The sequence below is a fragment of the Cannabis sativa genome, chromosome 8 (assembly GCF_029168945.1).
Source record: "Cannabis sativa cultivar Pink pepper isolate KNU-18-1 chromosome 8, ASM2916894v1, whole genome shotgun sequence".
NCBI lineage: Eukaryota > Viridiplantae > Streptophyta > Magnoliopsida > Rosales > Cannabaceae > Cannabis > Cannabis sativa.
The window spans coordinates 21,786,134-21,809,537 of NC_083608.1; the positions used below are offsets into that span (position 1 = coordinate 21,786,134).

At 35.2% G+C, this 23,404-nt stretch overlaps 1 protein-coding gene across 1 annotated transcript; it reads left to right on the top strand.

Annotated features, from left to right (window-relative positions):
* The first annotated feature begins 19,185 nt into the window (after positions 1-19,185).
* On the top strand, positions 19,186-22,233 carry LOC115722115 (protein FAR-RED IMPAIRED RESPONSE 1). The gene is made up of 3 exons (XM_061102573.1): positions 19,186-19,308; positions 19,687-21,886; positions 21,971-22,233. The coding sequence occupies exon 2, from the start codon at positions 19,703-19,705 to the stop codon at positions 21,356-21,358; it is 1,656 nt and encodes a 551-aa protein (XP_060958556.1). The 5' UTR covers positions 19,186-19,308; positions 19,687-19,702; the 3' UTR covers positions 21,359-21,886; positions 21,971-22,233.
* Positions 22,234-23,404: the final 1,171 nt, after the last annotated feature.

A 23,404-nucleotide genomic window follows, 5' to 3' on the forward strand; every position in this document is an offset into this window, starting at 1 on the left:
GGTGCTCTTCCACTTCTCTTCGATTTGGGTTTCGAAGCAGAGGCAACATTTGCTTCAGGTTTGTTCATCCCATTACCATTCCCAGGATTGTGAGGTTTACTCCCTTTCTTCTTGGGTCCTCCAATCAAATTTTCATAAGTTTAGGTCATTGACTAATTCATGAAAGTCAATTTCCTTCTTATTCATGACATAATTTGAAGTGTATGGTAGAAATGCTGGAGTCAGGCTATTCGAGATAAGGCTTACTTGAGTAGCACTGTCCATTTCAGCACCATGATCCTGGGCTTCTTGGAAATAACTCGCCATGAGGAGAACATTTTCACACACGTTTTGATGAGGTTCCATCCGTGCATTAATGTACTTCTTAGTCGCGTCAAAGCGTGACTAAAGTGATGCCTTACCGAATAGCTCATTTAACTTTGTCATAACTTCAGCAGCCTTCTCGGTTTTAGAAAACCGAGTTTTGAGGGTGTCAACCATGCAGGAAAGCATAAAGTATAGAGCTTTGTCATTTGCTTTCTGCCAACGCTCATATTTTTCTTTCACAGCTTTGGATGCATTGTCCCCAGCCACTTCAGGTGACGGCTCAGTTAAAACAAACAAAGCACTTTCTCCTATGAGAGCAATATTAATGTTCTCATTCCATTTAGGAAAGTTAGATTTATTCAGCTTATTTTCAGTTAACAGTGATAACATGGGATTCATTATGACAATACAAGATACTACAAAATAATAGAAATCAACAAATAGAAATTAATAATGGTTTACACACAAAATCAATTAAGAAATTATAAGCACATAGCAAGTAGGAATGATATGAGAAAATACTTAAAAAAAAATTCAATCCTAAATAATTTCCAAGATTTTTCAATAAACTGATATCAGTGTCCCGTTTAAGCGAGAGTCAAAGCTACCATCTATTGAATAGAGTTGTCAGCTCATCTAAAATGTTATACATTCTAGCAACCTTTTATTCGATCAAGATTGGAATCCAACGTTGTCCCGTTTAGACGAGAGTCAAGGCTATTCTATCTTATGAGCTACTACCATTGTTTCGCAATTTGCAAGTCAAATATGGTCGCCACCATTAGGGTGATCTATACCATATAAAACACTTACAAATTACTTATCTTTCGAGATTAAACGGTGCGAAATTGCTAATGAACGTTCCTCCATTAGGGAGGATTACTCACTAAAACAAACGCGATGTAAAACCAACAATGGAGATCGAATATCTTAATAATAATAAAGCTCATTCTTTAAAATATATTTTCTTTATTATTCTAATAAATATATTCATTAAATTCGAATTTAGAATAAGAATTCAAAATAAGAATTTAATATAATATTTATAAAATTATACATAGATGGTGATTGAAATAAAATTAATTATTTCCATCTTAGTAGTAATCTTAAATATAAATATTAAGGAAATTAATTTAAGTTGTATTAATTTAAATTAATTAGCAACTTAAAAATTTCCTTGAGAATATATTTATTGAATTCGAAAAATAAAGTATAATAGCTATACACATTTCGAAAATAATAAAAAATTAGAAAAAGAAATACTTCAAGCAAAAACATCACCTATTTAGATTTTCTTTTGACTAATTAATTCAATTTCTAATAATATATATTTTAACCTTCTTTTAGTGATCTAATAATTAGTCAGTTAAACAAGAGCTCATCCATTTACTTCTATTTGCTAAGCTCGAAGGGAATCATCACTTGACTTCTATACACTAGTAGAAGCTATAGATTCAATATTTATGTTAAGCACTCCCACTCAATCATACTATCATGTTCCCAAAATATACGTATCACCTTGACCTAATAGTAGGCTTAACTAATAAATCAAAGAACATGAATAGCACTCCTGAGTTGAGCCTAAGCATATCAGGATTTAGATTCTTTTAATCTTAAGATCAACTACTGATATTGACTTGGAAAGATATATATAACGGTAAGTTTGTAATATCTTAACTTAGTTGCAATATCGGTTCAGTCCAATGTATACTCCATACATTCAAAACTAGTATACTTTACTAATGTCCTGGAAAGAACATAACACTTACTCCAAGTGTAAGTACACATCATCGCTGATTATCACATTAGTATAAATCCAATAACACTGATGAAACAGGGACCAAGTCTTTTGATTCATATGATCACAAACACATTCCACTGTGTTGACGATACTGTAATTGTGAATAAACATATGATCTGGATTTAACTGATTCTGTGTGTAAATGTAATAAACATATTAAACCATTAGCATGTAAAATTCATGCAAACATCAATCACTACAAATTTCTTGTGTTGATAACTAATCAGATTGTAAAGAGTTTTATTTAGGGCATAAAACCCAACAGGCCTTATAGGCCAAATGAAAAGAAACTGGAACCCAAAACTGTGAGCAGCTACTTTATTGGATATTCTGAACGATCTAGGGGTTTCAAGTTTTATGATCCCAAAGTAAAGAATATATTTGAAACGGGAACTGCAAAGTTTTTTGAGGATATTGAGTTTGGGGGGAGAAATACGGTTAAAGACTTTGTTTTTTGAGGAGGATTTAGAATCAACCACTTCTCTTGAAGATGAGTTGATTCCTATTCCAATAGTTGCTTTTGACAATATTCAGGATTACATTCCTAATATTGATCAAGTTTTAGATCAAGAGCAACCAAACATAGTCAATCAAACCCCAGAGGTATTGTAACGCCCTGTCCAACAGGGACGCCACGTGTGTGCAATTTAATAAAATACTCTGATTTATATAATATGTAATTATACTGAAAAGTGTGGGTAATTAAATTTTGATAATCAAAATTCAACTTTTAAAACTGTTTAACAAATGATAAGTGATATAGACTACGGGGTCCCCCTGTTTTCAAAATATTTACAAACTGGTTTCAAAGTATTTTACAACATAAACTTTATATTTCCAAAATACAATCAAAATAGAGCATCCTGTTTACTGGGCCATGCCACTACGGCTGGTATGTACATTGCTGCTGCGACCACAAACTCATGGCTGCTCAACTTTTGCCTTCCCTTTACCTGCACCATAAAGCACCCGTGAGTCACAGAGACTCAGCAAGAAAAGTAACCAAAACATTAACTGAAAATGATTATCAATTTAATCTCATACCAATATGTTTACTCATTATACAATATCATAAAGTATTCCTTTACACATTACACATTCACATTACACAATCTTGGTACTTTATAAAGTACCCCTTTACCACTCGTTAACCACGAGCTGAATATGTCACTATCGTTGCCCGATAAAACAAACGATAAGTAAGAAACCTAACCGCGGTTTCAAGAGTAATTACTCGTAACGGTAATAAATGTTTCCAACCCTAGGTCATAACCTAGGCTTACTAAATATTGAATCAAAGTCTTGATAATAATCAAGGCCACTTCCATTCAACCATTAATCTTTAACCACATACGGTGCTTACCACTTTTCTTACCTTGGTTCAGAAATCAAGAGTACGGGCCGACCTGAGTGGAAAACAAGCTAAGCAATCCCGGTCCTATGTCACGACAATTAAAACTCAAATGAAAACCTTAATCAAATTTCTGATAATCAACTATAATTCTCACAATCGAACACACCCTACTTTCCCCCAGATCAAACTAGCTTAACCATCTCTAAAACACCCCGAATTCCACTGCGAAAGACACCCCGAATCAGATCGGACTTGGGGAGAAAAACCCAAAATCCCCCTTTCCTGGGAAAAACGGTCGGCCGTTTTTCAGACACCCAGAAAAACGGCCTGCCTTTTTTTTCCTGGCAGCCATGGTGATTTCTAGTTTTTCACCCCAAAAACCAATCAAACCTCCACCAAACCTGCTCAAACCTTCCAAAACAGTATAATAACATAAATATAACATAACCCAAGCTTCAAAACACAAAAATTCAATCTCTAACTCAAAATCACATGTTCAAGTGAAGAAATTCATATTTTAGCTTCAACCAACACACTTCAATCCAAGCAGCCAAAGAAACCTCTCAAAACTATTCTCAACATACACAAAAACATAACCTAAACATAACTCAAACTCAACCTAATCCCTACAGCCACAGAAACACAAAACTCTAACCTTAAACCAACCAAAATCCATTAAAAATCACAACCCATAAGGTGTAAACTTACCTCAATCACTTCTAGGTTGAGCTTAGGTTGAATAATATGCTCCAAAGACAAAAGAAAATGGTGAGGAGAGCCTCTCTTGCTGGCTGGTTGGTTTGCACGAAGGGGAGAAGAAGAATGAAGTGTTGTTTCTTGCCTTGGAAGCTATTACCTTAAATAGGGTTTTTTTTTTTATTTCATTTTTTTTTCTTTTCTTTTTTTTCTTTCTTTAAAAAAAAAATGGTAGGCAGCCCTAAAAGTAAAACAAAAGCAAAAGACTAATTTACCCCTAATAAAAAAAATATAAACTTTAAAATAACCTAGGGCATTTTTGTAATTTTGTTGATTCCATCAAACCGACATTCTAAATTTCTAACCTAGTCTAAAATATTCTCAAAATAATTCTTCCATAAATGTCGTGACATTTCTAACCAAAATCGACGGGCCCAATAAAAAAATATTTTATTGAAAAATTGATATCCTCGGTACTCACATATCCCAAAATAATCTCCGTAATTAATAAATTACGCTATTTATTTCATTGAGTAAATTCTCAATAATTACCCTAAGTAAGATCATAATCTTACTTCATTACCAACATATTTACATATTTAATAAAATATGCCTATTTAAATATTATTTATTTTCTGGGATATCACAACTATCCCCCACTTATAGGAATTTCGTCCTCGAAATTTACCTGAAAAGCTCGGGATACAACTCTCGCATCTGCGACTCTAACTCCCAAGTCGCTTCTTCAATCTTGCTGTTCCGCCACAGCACTTTAACTAGCGGAATAGTCTTGTTCCGCAACACCTTTTCTTTCCTGTCTAAAATCTGTATTGGTTGTTCTTCATATGACAGGTCGGTTTGAAGTTCAATGTCTTCATAACTTAAGACATGAGTTGTATCTGATACATATTTCCGAAGCATCGAGACATGGAACACATTATGAACCCCAGATAAAGCAGGAGGTAAAGCCAACCGATAAGCTACCTGACCTACTTTCTCAAGAATTTCAAACGGACCAATAAATCTGGGACTCAACTTTCCTTTCTTCCCAAACCTTCGAATTCCTTTCATTGGGGATACCCGAAGGAAAACAAAATTCCCAACTTGGATTCAACATCTCTACGCTTTGGATCTGCGTAGCTTTTCTGTCTACTTTGGGAAGCAAGCATACGAGCTCGAATCTTTTCAATAGCCTCACTCGTTCTTTGGACAGCTTCAGGTCCAAGATACATACGTTCACCAGCCTCATCCCAGTGAATAGGTGATCGACATTTCCTTTCATAAAGCATCTCATACGGAGCCATGCCAATGGTACTCTGATAACTATTGTTATAAGAAAACTCAATCAGAGGTAGATACTTGTTCCAAGAACCTTCAAAATCCATTACACATGCTCTCAACATATCCTCAAGTATCTGGATAGTCCTTTCAGATTGACCATCGGTTTGAGGATGAAAAGCTGTACTGAATTTCAACTTAGTACCCATTGCATGCTGTAAACTTTCCCAAAATTTGGATGTAAATTTTGGATCTCGATCTGAAACTATCGACTTTGGGGCACCGTGAAGTCAAACTATCTCCTTGATATACAAATCAGCATATTGATCCACTGTATACGTTGTCCTCACTAGGAGAAAGTGAGCAGACTTCGTATATCGATCCACTATCACCCAAATAGAATCGTAATACCCTACTGTTCTAGGCAATCCCACTACAAAATCCATGGTGATGTCTTCCCATTTTCATTCAGGAATCTTTAGAGGTTGAAGCAAACCTGCCGGCCTCTGGTGTTCTGCTTTAATTTGTTGACAGGTTAAGCATCTTGACACATATTCAACAATATCCCTCTTCATACTCGGCCACCAGTATAAAGCTTTCACATCATGATACATCTTGGTTGTTCCCGGGTGTAAGGAGTATGGTGTAGTATGAGATTCATGAAGAATCTCTTGTCTAATATCCTTGTCATTTGATACACAAATTCTGTTCTTGTATCGCAACAATCCATCAGACAAACATGAAAAGTCTCTTGCCAATCCAGCCTCTAACTTCTCCTTATGCCCCTGTAACTCAAGATCACTTTGTTGAGCTACTCGAATTCTTTCCAATAAGTCAGATTGTAGGGTAATGTTGGCAAGTTTTCCAATTACAAATTCAATTCCCGCTCTAGTCATATCCTCAGCCAGCTCTACTGAAATTTTCTTTAATTCACAAACTTGCCCTGATCCTTTTCGACTTAGAGCATTCGCTACCACATTTGCTTTACCAGGGTGGTAGAGAATCTCGCAGTCATAATCTTTGACCAGTTCTAACCATCTTCGTTGCCTCATATTTAAATCCTTCTGAGTGAAAAAGTACTTGAGGCTTTTGTGATCTGTATAAATCTCACACTTCTCACCATACAGATAGTGACGCTAAACTGTCAATGCAAAAACAACTGCTGCCAATTCAATATCATGGGTAGGATATCGCTGTTCATACTCTTTCAATTGCCTGGATGCATAAGCAATCACTTTCCCTGACTGCATAAGAACACAACCTAACCCCTGTTTGGATGCATCACAATATATCACAAACTTTTCATCACTTACCGGTAAGGTTAATACAGGAGCGGTAATCAACCTTTGTTTCAATTCCTGGAAACTACTTTCACACTTATCAGTCCAAACGAACTTGCAGTTCTTTCGAGTCAACTCTGTTAAGGGCGTAGAAATCTTTGCAAAACCTTCAACAAACCTTCTATAATACCCTGCCAATCCCAGGAAACTTCTAACTTCAGTTGCTGACTTAGGTTGAGGCCAATCTCTTACCGCTTCAATCTTCACTGGATCCACTAAAATACCATCTTTACTTACTACGTGTCCCAAAAAACTCACCCGAGGCAACCAAAATTCACATTTCTTGAACTTTTCATACAACTTATGCTCCCTGAGACGTTGCAATACCATTCGAAGATGTCTTTCGTGAGTTTCTTCTGAGTCTGAATAGATTAGAATATCATCAATAAAGACAATAACAAAATCATCCAGAAAGTCTTTGAACACTCGGTTCATCAAATCCATAAACGCTGCTGGGGCATTTGTTAATCCAAAGGACATTACTAGAAATTCATAGTGGCCATACCGGGTCCGGAAAGGTGTCTTGGGAATATCCTCTTCTCGAATCCTCAACTGGTGATAACCAGATCGAAGATCAATCTTAGAGAAGACGGTCTTTCCCTGCAGCTGATCAAATAAATCATCTATCCTTGGAAAAGGGTACTTATTCTTCACTGTCAACTTGTTTAACTCCCGGTAATCAATACACATTCATAAAGTTCCATCCTTCTTTTTAACGAACAAAACTGGTGCACCCCAAGGTGAAGTACTAGGTCTTGTAAATTTTAAATCCATCATCCCCTGTAATTGCACTTTGAATTCTTTCAGCTCTGCAGGCGCCATCCTGTAGGGAGCTTTTGATACAGGCTCTGCTCCTGGTATTAGATCAATCTTAAAATCAATTTCACATTTTGGCGGTAACCCCAGTAATTCTTCTGGAAAAACATCCAAAAATTCTCGAACCACTGGGACATGCTCCGATCCCACTTGTGGTTCCCAGGTAGCATCCACTACATTTGCTAAGAAACCAATGCACCCCTCACACGACAAATCTCTTGCCTTAAGTGCTGAAATTAAGGGAATTCGAGATCCCTGCATCTTCCTCACAAATACAAAGGGGTCCTCGCCCTCAGGCTGAAAAGTTACCATCTTTCTCTTGCAATCAATAGTGGCATTGTATTTAGCAAGCCAATCCATTCCCAAAATAACATCAAAATCCTCCAGATTCAATTCTATCAGATCAACTGATAACTCCCTTCCTTCCACAAATACTGGAAGGGATCTCACCCACCTGCTGGAGATAACCAACTCCCCAGTAGGCAGCAAAGTTCCAAAACTTCTAGAAAGCACATCAGTAGGTCTATTCAATTTCTCAATTATTCTACTTAAAATATAAGAATGCGTCGCACCAGAATCAATTAGAACAGTCATTAATGTACCAGCAATAGAAAGCTGACATGTCACAGTGGAAGGACAAGCATCAGCCTCAGCTTGAGTCAGGGCAAACACTCGGGCAGGAGTGGGTGTATCATCCTTCTTTTGCTCTAGTCGTAGCAATTGTGGACAATTTCTCTTCATGTGACCCACCATTCCACAGTGGAAACAGGCCCTGGCCTGACACTCGCCCAAGTGATGCCTTTTACATCTCGAACATTCAGGAAAAGTCCGCCAGTTTTCGTTTCCACCACGACGGAAACCTTGGTTACCCTGGAATCTTTTGTTTGGGCCTGCTGCTGATGATTCACTAGGTCTTTTCTTGCGGTCACCGGGATCAGTACCCCTACCAGAACCAACACCTGCTGTTTGCTTCCATGAATCTCTTCTGGCAATATTTTTCTTTCGTATCTGAGCTTCTGCACCCTCAGAAACTAGGGCGAGTTCAACTATCTGAGCATAAGTTCGGGCAACCCCCGGCTATTTAGAAGCAACAATCACGTCCCGGGCGATGTGTTCATCCAGCCCTCGAATGAGTTTTCCTTTCCTAGCAGCTTCAGTAGCCACCTCATCTGAGGCAAACTTTGCCAGTCGATCAAACTTAGTGGCATACTCTGTCACAGTCATACTACCCTGAGTTAACCGTATAAATCTTTTGCCTTTGCTACCCGAATACACTCATTATAATACTTCTCATAAAACAAGGCCCGGAAGGCTTCCCAGGTCATGTTATTCAGATCATGACCCTGAGATACAATCTCCCACCAAATACGGGCATCATCCCGCAGCATATAAGTAGCACACCTGACCCGATCATTATCATTAACCCGCATAAAATCAAAAATGGATGTTATCATACTCATCCATTGCTCTGCCTTGAGTGGATCAGCACCACCCTCAAACACTGGCGGGTTCTGCTTCCTGAACCACTCATACAATGGTTCCAAACGATTCCCTGCATCCTGTGGCACTACCAGAGGTGCCGAAGGATCAGGATTAGGGTTTAGAGCAGGCTGAGCTCGCTGCTCTCTCAATTCTCTAATTTGCTCACCCTGCTGCCGAATAGTCTCTTGCATTGCAGCGTATAACTCTTCCCAGTTAGGTGGTGGTGGAGGGTTCTCACCCTCACCGGCAGCCCCGAGCCCAACTAGCTCGCGGGTACCCCTACCAGTCCGCCTTGGGTGCATAACTATACACCTGCGATCACATTCCAGTTAATAGCAATACTAATAAGTATTTCCATATATTATAATTCTACCCACACCATTCCGATATCAACATAATTCAAATAATTAGGTAATCAGAAAATTAACAAGCTATCTTTTAACTTAAAGCTTACTAAACCATGAGTCGATCAGGTCCTTGCAGCCAATGTACATATCAAACCAGTCTTCAAGATCTAAAAACCTTGGCGCTCTGATACCATGTTGTAACGCCCTGTCCAACAGGGACGCCACGTGTGTGCAATTTAATAAAATACTCTGATTTATATAATATGTAATTATACTGAAAAGTGTGGGTAATTAAATTTTGATAATCAAAATTCAACTTTTAAAACTGTTTAACAAAAGATAAGTGATATAGACTACGGGGTCCCCCTGTTTTCAAAATATTTACAAACTGGTTTCAAAGTATTTTACAACATAAACTTTATATTTCCAAAATACAATCAAAATAGAGCATCCTGTTTACTGGGCCATGCCACTGCGGCTGGTATGTACATTGCTGCTGCGACCACAAACTCATGGTTGCTCAACTTTTGCCTTCCCTTTACCTGCACCATAAAGCACCCGTGAGTCACAGAGACTCAGCAAGAAAAGTAACAAAAACATTAACTGAAAATGATTATCAATTTAATCTCATACCAATACGTTTACTCATTATACAATATCATAAAGTATTCCTTTACACATTACACATTCACATTACACAATCTTGGTACTTTATAAAGTACCCCTTTACCACTCGTTAACCACGAGCTAAATATGTCACTATCATTGCCCGATAAAGCAAACGATAAGTAAGAAACCTAACCGCGGTTTCAAGAGTAATTACTCGTAACGGTAATAACCGTTTCCAACCCTAGGTCATAACCTAGGCTTACTAAATATTTAATCAAAGACTTGATAATAATCAAGGCCACTTCCATTCAACCATTAATCTTTAACCACATACGGTGCTTACCACTTTTCTTACCTTGGTTCAGAAATCAAGAGTACGGGCCGACCTGAGTGGAAAAAAAGCTAAGCAATCCCGGTCCTATGTCACGACAATTAAAACTCAAATGAAAACCTTAATCAAATTTCTGATAATCAACTCTAATTCTCACAATCGAACACACCCTACTTTCCCCCAGATCAAACTAGCTTAACCATCTCTAAAACACCACGAATTCCACTGCGAAAGACACCCCGAATCAGATCGGACTTGGGGAGAAAAACCCAAAATCCCCCTTTCCTGGGAAAAACGGTCGGCCATTTTTCAGACACCCAGAAAAATGGCCTGCCTTTTTTTTCCTGGCAGCCATGGTGATTTCTGGTTTTTCACCCCAAAAACCAATCAAACCTCCACCAAACCTGCTCAAACCTTCCAAAACAGTATAATAACATAAATATAACATAACCCAAGCTTCAAAACACAAAAATTCAATCTCTAACTCAAAATCACATGTTCAAGTGAAGAAATTCATATTTTAGCTTCAACCAACACACTTCAATCCAAGCAGCCAAAGAAACCTCTCAAAACTATTCTCAACATACACAAAAACATAACCTAAACATAACTCAAACTCAACCTAATCCCTACAGCCACAGAAACACAAAACTCTAACCTTAAACCAACCAAAATCCATTAAAAATCACAACCCATAAGGTGTAAACTTACCTCAATCACTTCTAGGTTGAGCTTAGGTTGAATAATATGCTCCAAAGACAAAAGAAAATGGTGAGGAGAGCCTCTCTTGCTGGCTGGTTGGTTTGCACGAAGGGGAGAAGAAGAATGAAGTGTTGTTTCTTGCCTTGGAAGCTATTACCTTAAATAGGATTTTTTTTTATTTCATTTTTTTTCTTTTCTTTTTATTTTCTTTCTTTAAAAAAAATGGTAGGCAGCCCTAAAAGTAAAACAAAAGCAAAAGAATAATTTACTCCTAATAAAAAAAATATAAACTTTAAAATAACCTAGGGCATTTTTGTAATTTTGCTAATTCCATTAAACCGACATTCTAAATTTCTAACCTAGTCTAGAATATTCTCAAAATAATTCTTCCATAAATGTCGTGACATTTCTAACCAAAATCGACGGGCCCAATAAAAAAATATTTTATTGAAAAATTGATATCCTCGGTACTACATATCCCAAAATAATCTCCGTAATTAATAAATTACGCTATTTATTTCATTGAGTAAATTCTCAATAATTACCCTAAGTAAGATCATAATCTTACTTCATTACCAACATAATTACATATTTAATAAAATATGCCTATTTAAATATTATTTATTTTCTGGGATATTACAGGTACAAACTCAACAACCTCAAGAATAAGTGCCTTTGCGACAATCCACTAGAGAAAGAAGAAATGCTATTAATCCAGATGAATACATAGTGTATCTTCAAGAACATGAGGATGGCATTGGAATGATGGAGGATGATCCAATCAACTTTCATCAGGCCGTGAAAAGTTCTAACTCTCAAAAGTAGAATGATGCCATGAATGAAGAGAATAAGTCTATGCAAGACAATAAAGTTTGGGAAGTTGTCCCATTACCAGAAGGTGTAAAACCAATTGGTTGTAAATGGATATTTAAAACCAAGAGGGATGAAAATGGTAATGTGGTGAGGTTTAAGGCACGTCTTGTAGCAAAAGGCTATACTCAGAAAGAAGGCATTGATTATAAAGAGACTTTCTCTCCGGTTTCATCGAAAGACTCTTTTAGAATAATAATGGCACTTGTTGCTCACTTTGATCTTGAGTTACATCAGATGGATGTTAAAAGAACGTTTCAGAATGGAGACATTGATGAGACAATTTATATGGAGCAACCAGAAAACTTTGTGGTTGGTGACCCAAAGAAAATGGTTTGCAAATTAAAAAAAACCATCTATGGACTCAAGCAAGCTTCTCGTCAATGGTACCACAAATTTTATCAAGTGGTTCTATTATTTGGTTTTGAGATGAACGCTGTTGATGATTGTGTGTATCATAAGTTTAGTGGGAGTAAGTGTATATTTTTGGTTCTATATGTCGATGACATATTGCTTGCCACTAATGATATAGGCTTATTGCACAAAACCAAGAGATTTCTATCGAAGCATTTTGAGATGAAAGATCTTGGTGACGCCTCTTTTGTTTTAGGAATTCAAATACATCGAGACCGTTCTCAGGGTATTCTTGGATTATCCCAAAAGAGCTATATCGATAAAGTACTCAAACGGTTTGGCATGCAAGACTGTAGACCAGGTGATACCCCTGTCGTTAAAGGAGACAAATTTTGTCTTAAACAATGCCCTAAAGGAAGCCTTGAAATTCAGGAAATGCAAAAGATTCCCTACGCTTCGGCTGTTGGGAGTCTAATTTATGCTCAAGTTTGTACGTGTCCGGATATAGCGTACATTGTTGGAATGTTAGGCAGATACTTAAGCAATCCAAGAATTGATCACTGGAAAGCAGCCAAAAAGGTTATGAGATATTTGAAGAGAATAAGAGAGTACATGCTCACATATAGGAGGTCAGATCACTTTGAGATCATTGGATACTCTGACTCTGACTTTGGGGGATGCCAAGATAGTAGGAGATCTACTTCAGGCTACATATATCTGTTAAGGTGGTGGAGCTATATCATGGAGGAGTGCAAAACAAACACTCATAGCTTCATCCACCATGGCAGCAGAATTTGTTGCGTGTTATGAGGCATCCAACCATGGTATATGGCTGAGAAACTTTGTCACTGGGCTGCGCATTGTGGATGGAATTGAAAGACCACTTAAGTTGTATTGTGACAATAAGTCAGCTGTATTGTATTCCAACAACAATAGGAGCTCGACGAAGTCAAAACACATTGACATCAAGTTCCTTGCTATAAAAGAAAGGGTACAAAGTGGACAGATTTGTATAGAACACTTAGGTACAAACTCCATGATTGTAGACCCCCTTACTAAGGGTTTGCCACCCAAGGTCTTTCATGAGCACACTGCTCGTATGTGTGTTTTAGATTATGAGGATATCTAGATTCAGTGGGAGTTTGTCTTTAGTGTGTTTTATTTGTTTCATGAAACATGCGTATTTGGATATTTTTCTGATCAGAAATTATGTTATTCAATTTAATTCACTTTGTACATTTAAGCTAAAGTTTGATCTCCATAAAGTAAAGTAGGACCAATTGAAAATTGACATGAATAGATCACCATGCATGTAATTTTCATACCACATTATCATGATTGATCTATGTCATTTGGCTATGTTGATATTTGTGACCATTGATGGGTTTAGTTGTGATTGGTACAATGAAAATCGCTTTGATCCTATGTTGATATAGTTAATGGACAAGATTGCAAATGCCTATGGTTATGATGACAAAGTTATGAGCTCAATAAGGTTAACACATTTATATGTATACATATGTGACCCAGTGGGAGATTGTTAGAAATTTATTGGGGTCACAATTGTATATATAAAATGTGTGTTGGGTCATTAAATAAATAAGTCAAATTTATGTGGTCTATTTTGGAATAAAGTTTATGACTTAAGGGCATGATTATCATGATTTTAGTATGTGGATACCAATTAGATAATTTCTAATTTGATGAGGGGCCAAATTGGAAGTAGTCAAAAAGGATTAATTTAAACAGGTATTGGTCCCCATTTTTTGCATCGCTTCATATCGTATTCTTGAATTCCCATCATCAAGAAAACTCAAGTTCCAGAGAGAAGGTTTTGATGCAAAAATTGGAAGATCATACCAATCAAAGGTTATTACAAAATCGATTCTATGGACTCCGGTACACTTCCGCTATTCCTTAATCTTATTGTTTGATTCTCATGAATTAATTAGGGCTATATTAAGTTTTACAGTATTCTTAACAGGATGTTCAGGTAGTTGAAAGCTATGGTAAGTATTTAGGACTTCCATCTTTTGTGAAAAGAACTAAGAGGTAGCTTTTTGATGTGATCAAAAATCGGGTGTGGAATAAATTAAAAGGGTGGAAAGGATTATTGTTCTCGGCTGTAGGAAAAGAGGTGTTAATCAAAGTTATTGTCCAAGCTATTCCGACATGTATAATGAGTGTCTTCCGGCTTCCAAAGAGCACTATTAATTAGGGTTGTACATAAACTTTTGTAAACTGTCCAACCCGAATAACCCGTCCAAACCAAACTGATATAAACCGACAAAAAATACAAACTGAAATACCCAACGAAAACATTGTTGGGTTTTGTGCCCTAAATAAAACCCATTTCAATATAATCAGATTTACTTATTAATAAAGATCAGAAATAACATTTTATGTTGCATGGTTCACATGATTTATTTCATGATTATATAATGTATGAATTCTTTTTAAGTCCAGAACATATGAATTTGTTAAAGATTATAGTGTTGTCAGCACAGTGGAATATAATCTTAATTATATGTTCAAAAGTTTATTCCCTGATTTGTCAGAACACTGGATTTAAACTGACATGGTATAATCAGCGATAGGTATTCTTACACCTTGGAAAAGTGTTATGTCCTTTCCAGGACATTGGCAAAGTTTACCAGTGTCGGATGTATGGAGTATACATCGGAAGAGACCCATATTGAACTTTGATTAGATATATTAAAACTTACCGTAATATCTATTCAATTTAATATCACCTGTTGATCCTAGATCAAATGACCTTAATCCTGATATGGGTAGGTTCGATCTCAAGAGTACTATACATGTTCTTTGATTTGTTAGTTAAGCCTACTTTTGGGTCAGGGTGATACGTAAATTTTGGGAACATGATAGTATAATTGAGTGGGAGCGCTACCATAATATGGAATCTATAACTTCTATAGGAACTTAGAAGTGAAACGATGATATCCTTCGAGCTTGGCTAAACAGAAATAAATGGTGGAGATCTCATTTCACTTTGTTGAAATATCATTTATACGGAGCTAAGTGTTTTAAGGATAAAATACATTAAAGGTGTAGCGGTAACAGTAGTGCCTTTTCAACGTAGATCATCTATTAGAGGGTCATTGATCACATTAGGGTTATAACAATGGATAACTAATGACGTGTCTATATCATGGAACATATAGAGTGTTCTATATGACTAAGAGTGCAATTCCAAGTTCTAAGTGTGGATTCAATGAGGAATTAATAAGTCAGGGAATTTACTTGGTAAATTCGGTTCGACTTATTGGAAGCTCGGTTATATAGACCCATGGTCCCCATACTAGTTGAGACCATACTACTTGTAAGACTCAGTTAATTGATTTTAATTAATTAATTAAAATTCTAAAAGTTAGACTATGTCTACTTTATGAATTTTCACTAAGCAAGGGCGAAATCGTAAAGAAAAGAAATTTTAGGTTTATTTATTGATTAAGAGACTTTATATGTCTAAATTATTAAATATATTAAATGGAAATATTATTTAATAATTATTTTCAAGTTATTAAATAATTAGAATTGGCATTTAAAAGGTTAAATTGGAAAATTGGCATTTTTGAGAAAATGGGAATGGAAAATAACAAAATGGGAAAGTTGCAAAGTGAGGCCCAATACCCTTTGTATGGCCGACCACATGCATGAGAATTGCCATTTGTAGTTTCCATTATTTTAATGCCATACAATTCTAACCTAAACCTAGAGGGTTTTCTATAAATAGAAAGTGTTGGCTTCAGGAAACAGACACACAACTTCACACATTGTTTCCTTCAGAAAAGGCCACACGCCACCCTCTCTCTCTCTTTTCTTCTCTGTATTTTCGAAATTCCTTGAGTGATGAGTAGTGCCCACACACATCAAGTGGTATCTCAATCATAGTATGTAAGACTATGGAAAATCTGCATCAAAGAAGGAGAAAAGAAGATCCAGATTCAGATCTTGATTATGCTCTGCTACAGAAAGGAATCAAGGGCTAGAGATCTGAATGGAAGGAGTCATATTATTCCGCTGCACCCACTGTAAGGTTTTCTAAACTTTATATGTGTTTATTTTCATTGTTTTAGAATTCATATTAGGATGTTAATCAAACATACTTGTTAGTAAATCTAGATCCTGGTAAAATAAATTCCAACAAACATAACCTGCCCAATTTTTATATTGGGCAGGTTGAAAATAATACTAACTCGCCCAATCATCCCGAACTATCCCAACCAACCCATTTAAGAGGGTTTTTTTTTATATATTTTTATGATATACATTTATACATCATATAATTTATATGACTATTTAAAAAAATATAAAGTTAAAACTAATATGTTTTTTATGGTGGTTGATTTGAACTTTAAATTCAATCTATATATATTTGTCTCATTATTACAATTAACTAAAATATAACAATTGAATGTAAAAATAAAAAAATTATAAAAAATAATGGTCAGTTTGGATGGGTTAACCGGACCAAACTGACCAATTTCATTGGGCGGGTTACTATTTTCTTTTTTCTTAATTGGGCAGGTTGCACTTAGATTTTTGTAACCCGATCTTTATATTGGGTTGAATAAAATGTACCATAAACCGACCAAATCTACCGACGTACACCCCTAATATTAATGGGATTCATCGGATGGTAGCACAATTTTGGTGGTATAAGGATTCAAAGATTCATTGGTGTAATTGGTCGGTTTTATGTAAATCGAAAGAAAGAGGAGGATTGGGGTTCCGAGATATGGGGCTGTTCAACCAAGCACTCTTAGCTAAACAAGTTTGGCGATGTATTCGGTTCCCGGAGTCGTTATGTAGCAAAGTTTTGAAGGCGAGCTATTTCCCAAATGAAGATATCTTAACGACTAAAAGTGGGGTGTTCATCAAACCGCCCACACTGCAGTTTGAAATTCTTTGCGGTGCGATCGTAGTTTGAATTTTTCCTAAACTGCGCGGTGCGGTGCAGTGCGATTTGCAGTTTTGAATTGTTTATATGTGGTTCAAACCGCACCGCACCGCACATTATAAAAATACCAATTTTTATATTTATTTAGGTCCAACATGTGAATGTCCAACTTAAAGTCCACTTTTTTGTATTGTTGAAACTTAAAAAAAAAATCATATTTATTTTCAAGCCTTATGGTATTTTTGACAACTGTTGCTCAAGTTTTGTTATATTTGTGATAGTTTAATATTGGTGATAGTCCAAACCGCACAAACTGCACATCACCTTTTTTAGCGGTGCGGTTTCTGCGGTTTTTTAGTTTCGCGGTGCGAGTACGATTTGGAAAATTAGAAAAACTGAATGTGCGGGTTGATTTGAAAAATAGTCAAAAACCGCACCACCCGCACCGCAAACACCTCTAGCTAAAAGTGGTAATCATGCGTCTTTTGTTTGGCAAAGTTTAATATTGGGGAAGAAGATAATATTGAAAGGGTATCGATGGAGAATAGGTGATGGCAATTCTGTTTGGGTTTTGGAGGACCCATGGCTTTCTCGTCCAATCACTTTCCAGATATATGACAAGCCACCTATCCCGGATCATATTTATGTCATTGATTTAAAGAAAGCTAATGGTGATTGGGATGAGGTTTTCATTAGAGTTGTCTTCAATCCAAATGATGCTAATTTGATGTTGAAAATTCTCACTTCAGAGTAGTAAATAGAAGAAAATTATATGGCATTATAGTAAGAATGGCAAGTATTCGATTTGAAGTGGTTATAGAATGGAAATTGATTTACAGGTAAAGGAGACTCAGTCGAATATTCAGCAAGAGGAGCTGTGGTGGAAGAAGATTTGGAAGCTGCAGATACCCCTTGAAATTTTAATATTTTGCATGGAAAATGGCCTATTCATGGATTCCTACAAATGTAGCTCTTGCCCAAAGGAAAGTACATATTGATCCACAATGTACTAGATGTGCAACTGGTACTTATGAAAATGTCTTCCATTCGTTATGGAAGTTGTCGTGCAAATAGGGACGTTCGGCAAAGCAGTGGCTTCTATGGTCTAATTCAGAGACTCGGTAGGAAAGATGTTCTTGCTTTCCTTATGCGTGTTTCTCGGGCTTGGCTAAGGGAGAAGTTTGAATTATTTCTAGTTTTGTCCCAGGATCTATGGTATGTCCGAAATAGTGTGGCTAACGGGGGACACAAATCACCTGTTGCGAAAATTGTTGGCTGGTGCTACTATTTTCTAGCAGAGTACAAAGGCAGTAATACCGACTTTAAGAGAGGACATCCTCGTGAAAAAGTCAATTGGTCTCCACCAAATGGTTATTTTGAATTAAATGTTGATGCAGGGGTTAGAAGAGGTCATGGCGAGGCCAACATTAGAATGGTGATAAGAGACAAAAGGATCAAACTCAATTTGCTGCTGCAACGTATTTCACGAGAGAGATGACACCTTTACAAGCAGAGCTCCATGCCATTGCTACAAGGAGTCAAGACTGATTGCCCTCAAGCTACCAATTTGATTAAACAAGCAATTTTGGGTGGAAACTGATTGCCTTCAAGCTACCAATTTGATTAAGCAAGCAGAGAGAGGGTGCAAAGATGTTGATGGACTAATAGAACATATTAGAAGCTTGCTGCAAATTCAAAGGGTTGCTGGGGTGGGTTTTGTATATAGGGAAACTAAGAATAAAGCTATATAGCCCGAGCCACCTAGATTGAAAATTTACCCGAGCTTACGTGTACATCTTTCTTCTTTTTTTTTTTTATTGAAAGAAGTGTACAACTTTATTCTACATATATATATATATATATTTAATAAAAGTAAACTTTTTTAATAATAATAATAATAATAACAATAATAATAATAATAATAATAATAATACTCTGTGTATATATAGTTACCAACTTTTGACTTTTCATTTACTTTGAGACTTTTCATTTGCTTTGAGAAGAACAAACTTATCACTGTAGAATATTCTTTAGAAACTTAAGTAGATGAAGCAGTGAAGTGGAGGAGAAGACTCATTGTCAGATCGCCAATATACAGGTATTTTCAAATTAATATATATATACGCACAATATTTATTATTATTTAGTCTTCATAAATCAATAATTTCAAAAATTAAAAAAATAAAAGTTCAATATTATACTATTGATTATGTTTTTCTCCTCTTGAAAAATATTGATCGATGATGATTTTTTTTTTTTTTTGTGAGGTATTGCTAATGATCTTTATCTACATAAATAATGCTCAATTTTTGTTCATAAATTTTCCAATATTAAAATATATATGTAAATGTATATATTTTTAAAGAAATATTACACTATATATAAATATTTAGTTCAAAGTATATTATTATTTAAACAATATGAACATGTTTTGTTTATTTTCTACATTAGACATTATGTGAACTTATTTTTCTAGGTGAAACTAATAATATATGGAGGAAGAGTGTATGGACACAGATTTGGAAAAAAAGAAAAGTGAAAGAATGTTAAATATGCAAAAGGAGAACGATGAAGGAAATGATTCAGGTGTAATTAAAGCACCTGAATCTGGAATTCATTTTAGTTCATTTAATGATCTCTATGAGTACTATAGAGAATATGGAAAACAAGAGGGTTTTGGAATAAAAAAGAAAACAACATGTGCTTCAGAAGATAGAAAGATAAGATTTTTGACATTGTCGTGTTCTCGAGCAGGAAAATCTGAATCACACAAGCAAAATTTTCTTAATCCAAATCCTTTAACAAGAGTGGAATGTAAGGCTAGGATTAATGGTACCATTCTTGAAGATGGAAAATGTAAGATTAATTCGGTTATACTTGAGCATAACCATGGATTGAGTCCTCAAAAGTCACGATTTTATTTGTGCAATAGAGAGATAAGTATTGGTGCTCAAAGAAAACTTGAATTAAATGATCGAGCGGGTATTAGTGTTGTAAAGAATTTTCAATCATTCATGGTTGAAGCCGGAGGTCATGAAAATGTTCCATTCTTAGAGAAGGATTGTAGAAATCTTATTGAGAAAGCAAGACGATTACGACTTGGGGTTGGAGATGCTGAAGCAATTCATAAATATTTTGTTCAAATGCAATCTAAGAATTCAAGTTTTTTCTATATGATGGATTTGGATGATAAGTCAAGAATCAAAAATGTATTTTGGGCTGATGCAAGAAGTAGAGCAATGTATGAAGAATTTGGTGATGTGGTTACATTTGACACTACATATTTGACAAACAAGTATAATATGCCCTTTGCACCTTTTATTGGAGTAAATCACCATGGTCAGTCAATTTTATTAGGGTGTGGGTTGCTATCAAGTGAGACTACTGAAACATTTATTTGGTTGTTTAAGACATGGCTTGCTTGCATGTCTGGATGTGCTCCGAAGGCTATAATTACTGACCAAGCTAAAGCAATGAAAAATGCAATTGAGGTTGTGTTTCCCCAAAGTCGACATCGTTGGTGTCTTTGGTATATAATGAAAAAGATTCCTGAGAAGTTAAGTAGCTATCAATTGTATAAGCCAATTAAAAAAGCGATGAAAAATTGTGTTTATAATTCTTTGAGGAAGGAAGAATTTGAAGTAACATGGGATTTTTTCATCAATGATTTCAATCTTCAGGACAATGAATGGTTAAATAGCTTATATGAAGAAAGAAATCGTTGGGTTCCTGCTTTTGTTAAAGACACATTTTGGGCTGGAATGTCAACTACTCAACGTAGTGAAAGTATGAATACATTTTTTGATGGATATGTCAACTCAAAGATAACACTTAAGCAATTTGTTGAACAATATGATAGTGCTTTGAGGGATAAGATGGAGAAGGAGAATCGAGCTGATTTTCAATCTTTTAGCACAATAATTCCATGTGTGACTCATTTTGCAATAGAAAAGCAATTTCAGGCAGCCTATACAAATACAAAGTTTAAGGAATTCCAAAAAGAGTTAATTGGGAAAATTTATTGCGGTGTTTCTTGTCTTGACGAAAGTTCTGGGTTATTCAATGTATGTGAGGCTGTATTCTTTGAAGGAGTAAGTAGAGAAGTCAATTTCAAAATTCATTTCAACAAAGAAAATTCTGAAGTTTAATGTGCTTGTCAGTTGTTTGAATTTTCAGGAATTTTATGCAAGCATGCAATCTCAATTCTCATTAGAATGGGGGTTTCAAATGTTCCAATGAAATATATTTTATCAAGGTGGAAAAAGAATATAAAAAGATGTCATACAAAGATTAAACTTATTTATGATGATCTACATAGCAATCCTATATCACAACGATATCATGAGCTCCAAAAGAAGTTTGATAAAGTAGCAGATTGGGCTATTGTCTCCGATGAAGAGTTTAAAAGACTTTGGAATGTGATACATGAATTTGAAATAAACTTAGCTAAAGATGAGGTTGATTGTGTACCTTATTTCACTATCACTCAAGACTATCCAATTATGAGCTCTCATGAAGAAATGATCAATGAAAGTAATAAACCTCGTTCTCCTATTGCTATTAGAAGACATGGGCGTCCACCAAAAAATAGAAAAGTTCCAATGGTTGAAAAGCTAATCATAAAGGAGAAGAAAGCAAAGGGTCAAAAACTCAAAAATGAAAGAAAGAAAGTAAAGGTAACACATTTATTTATTATTGTCTTAAGAAATAACATTTATTTCAAATCAAAGCTTATGTGATTTATGAAATTCCTTTCACAGGATACAAACACGGTACAAAGTTATATGCATAATGAGAATATTATTGGTACATTTGATAGAATGAACAAGTAGGTAAGGGTATATATTATATGTTGATTTGTATATTGACATAATGTCTTCTATTTGATTATTTAGTAATTTGTATAATTTTTCTATTAATCCTTTTCAGAATGAAGAAGTATCCATGTCGTGTGATTTAACTACAAGGCAAATTTTAGATTTCCAACCAAATTTACAAACTTTACCTGTGCCCTACTTTCATTGTCCACTTACAACATTTCATCTTCCCTAATAATGTATAACATAAATACTCTCCATCCAAGAATTATTGTTTTCATGTATAACATAAATCTTTTATTGTTTATATCATGTTAACTTAGTTTTGTTTTCTTTTAGAGGAAACTAGAAACTTTTTAAATTCTGGCCAAACAAGTAGAGATCATCAAATGTGAAAAGGTAATTTTTTTTTTTAGTGATCTATAGCTTTCTACTGTTATATGCATGTCATTAATATTTTGTTGAGCTATAATTGAATTTGCAGGGTCTAATTATGAAGAAAGTCATTTTTTTGCTAAAGAGATATGAAGAAGTTTAATATGCAATACTTATGGAAATTATTTTTTGGCTTCGAGTTCGCTTGTAATAATGTGAGAGATTATGAATCCTTCTCCAAAACATGATTATTTACTTGTTGAATCCTGAAAGTAAGCTACAACTTTTACTGGAGTAGTGAGTAAAATCATACTGTGTTTCTTTTTGAGGGAAAGCAACTTTTAGATGATCTCGATCATATTGAAGTGGTCCAAATGTAATTGAGGAGCACACATTTTGTATGTTTTGAACATTGTGAATCTTCTTAACAATTTTACTATCACTCATGCCTTTAATTTTTATATTTTATTTTTTATAGGAGAAATTAAACTAACTAAAATATCTTATCATACCTCTCTTTAAAAGCTTGTTTCCTCCACAAATGATCAAATTAAGACACTAACTTCAATCAGAATTCATTCTTCTCGTAATGACATACATGTTGCTAAAAAGCCAAAATTGAAAGATGTTTAAAAAATATGGTTACTTAATAATGTTTCTTCAAGTTATATCTGTATTTTTTAAATAATTTTTACCAGAGGTGTGCAGAAAGTCATCCAATCCAATTCCAACCGACCGATCCAATAGAATCGGATATCCAATCATAATTGGATCAGATCGAATACAAATTTTAAAAATCCAATTGGATCGGATCGGATGTTGGATGAAACATCCGATCCAATGGATAATCGATCCAATCCAATCCAATATCATCCAATGTCCATCCAATCATATTTAATATTTATAATTTTATATATTTAATTATTTTATTTAATATTTTATACATTATTTTATTATCTATGTTAGATTATTAGGTTTTAAATTATGTTTTTTTTCATATAT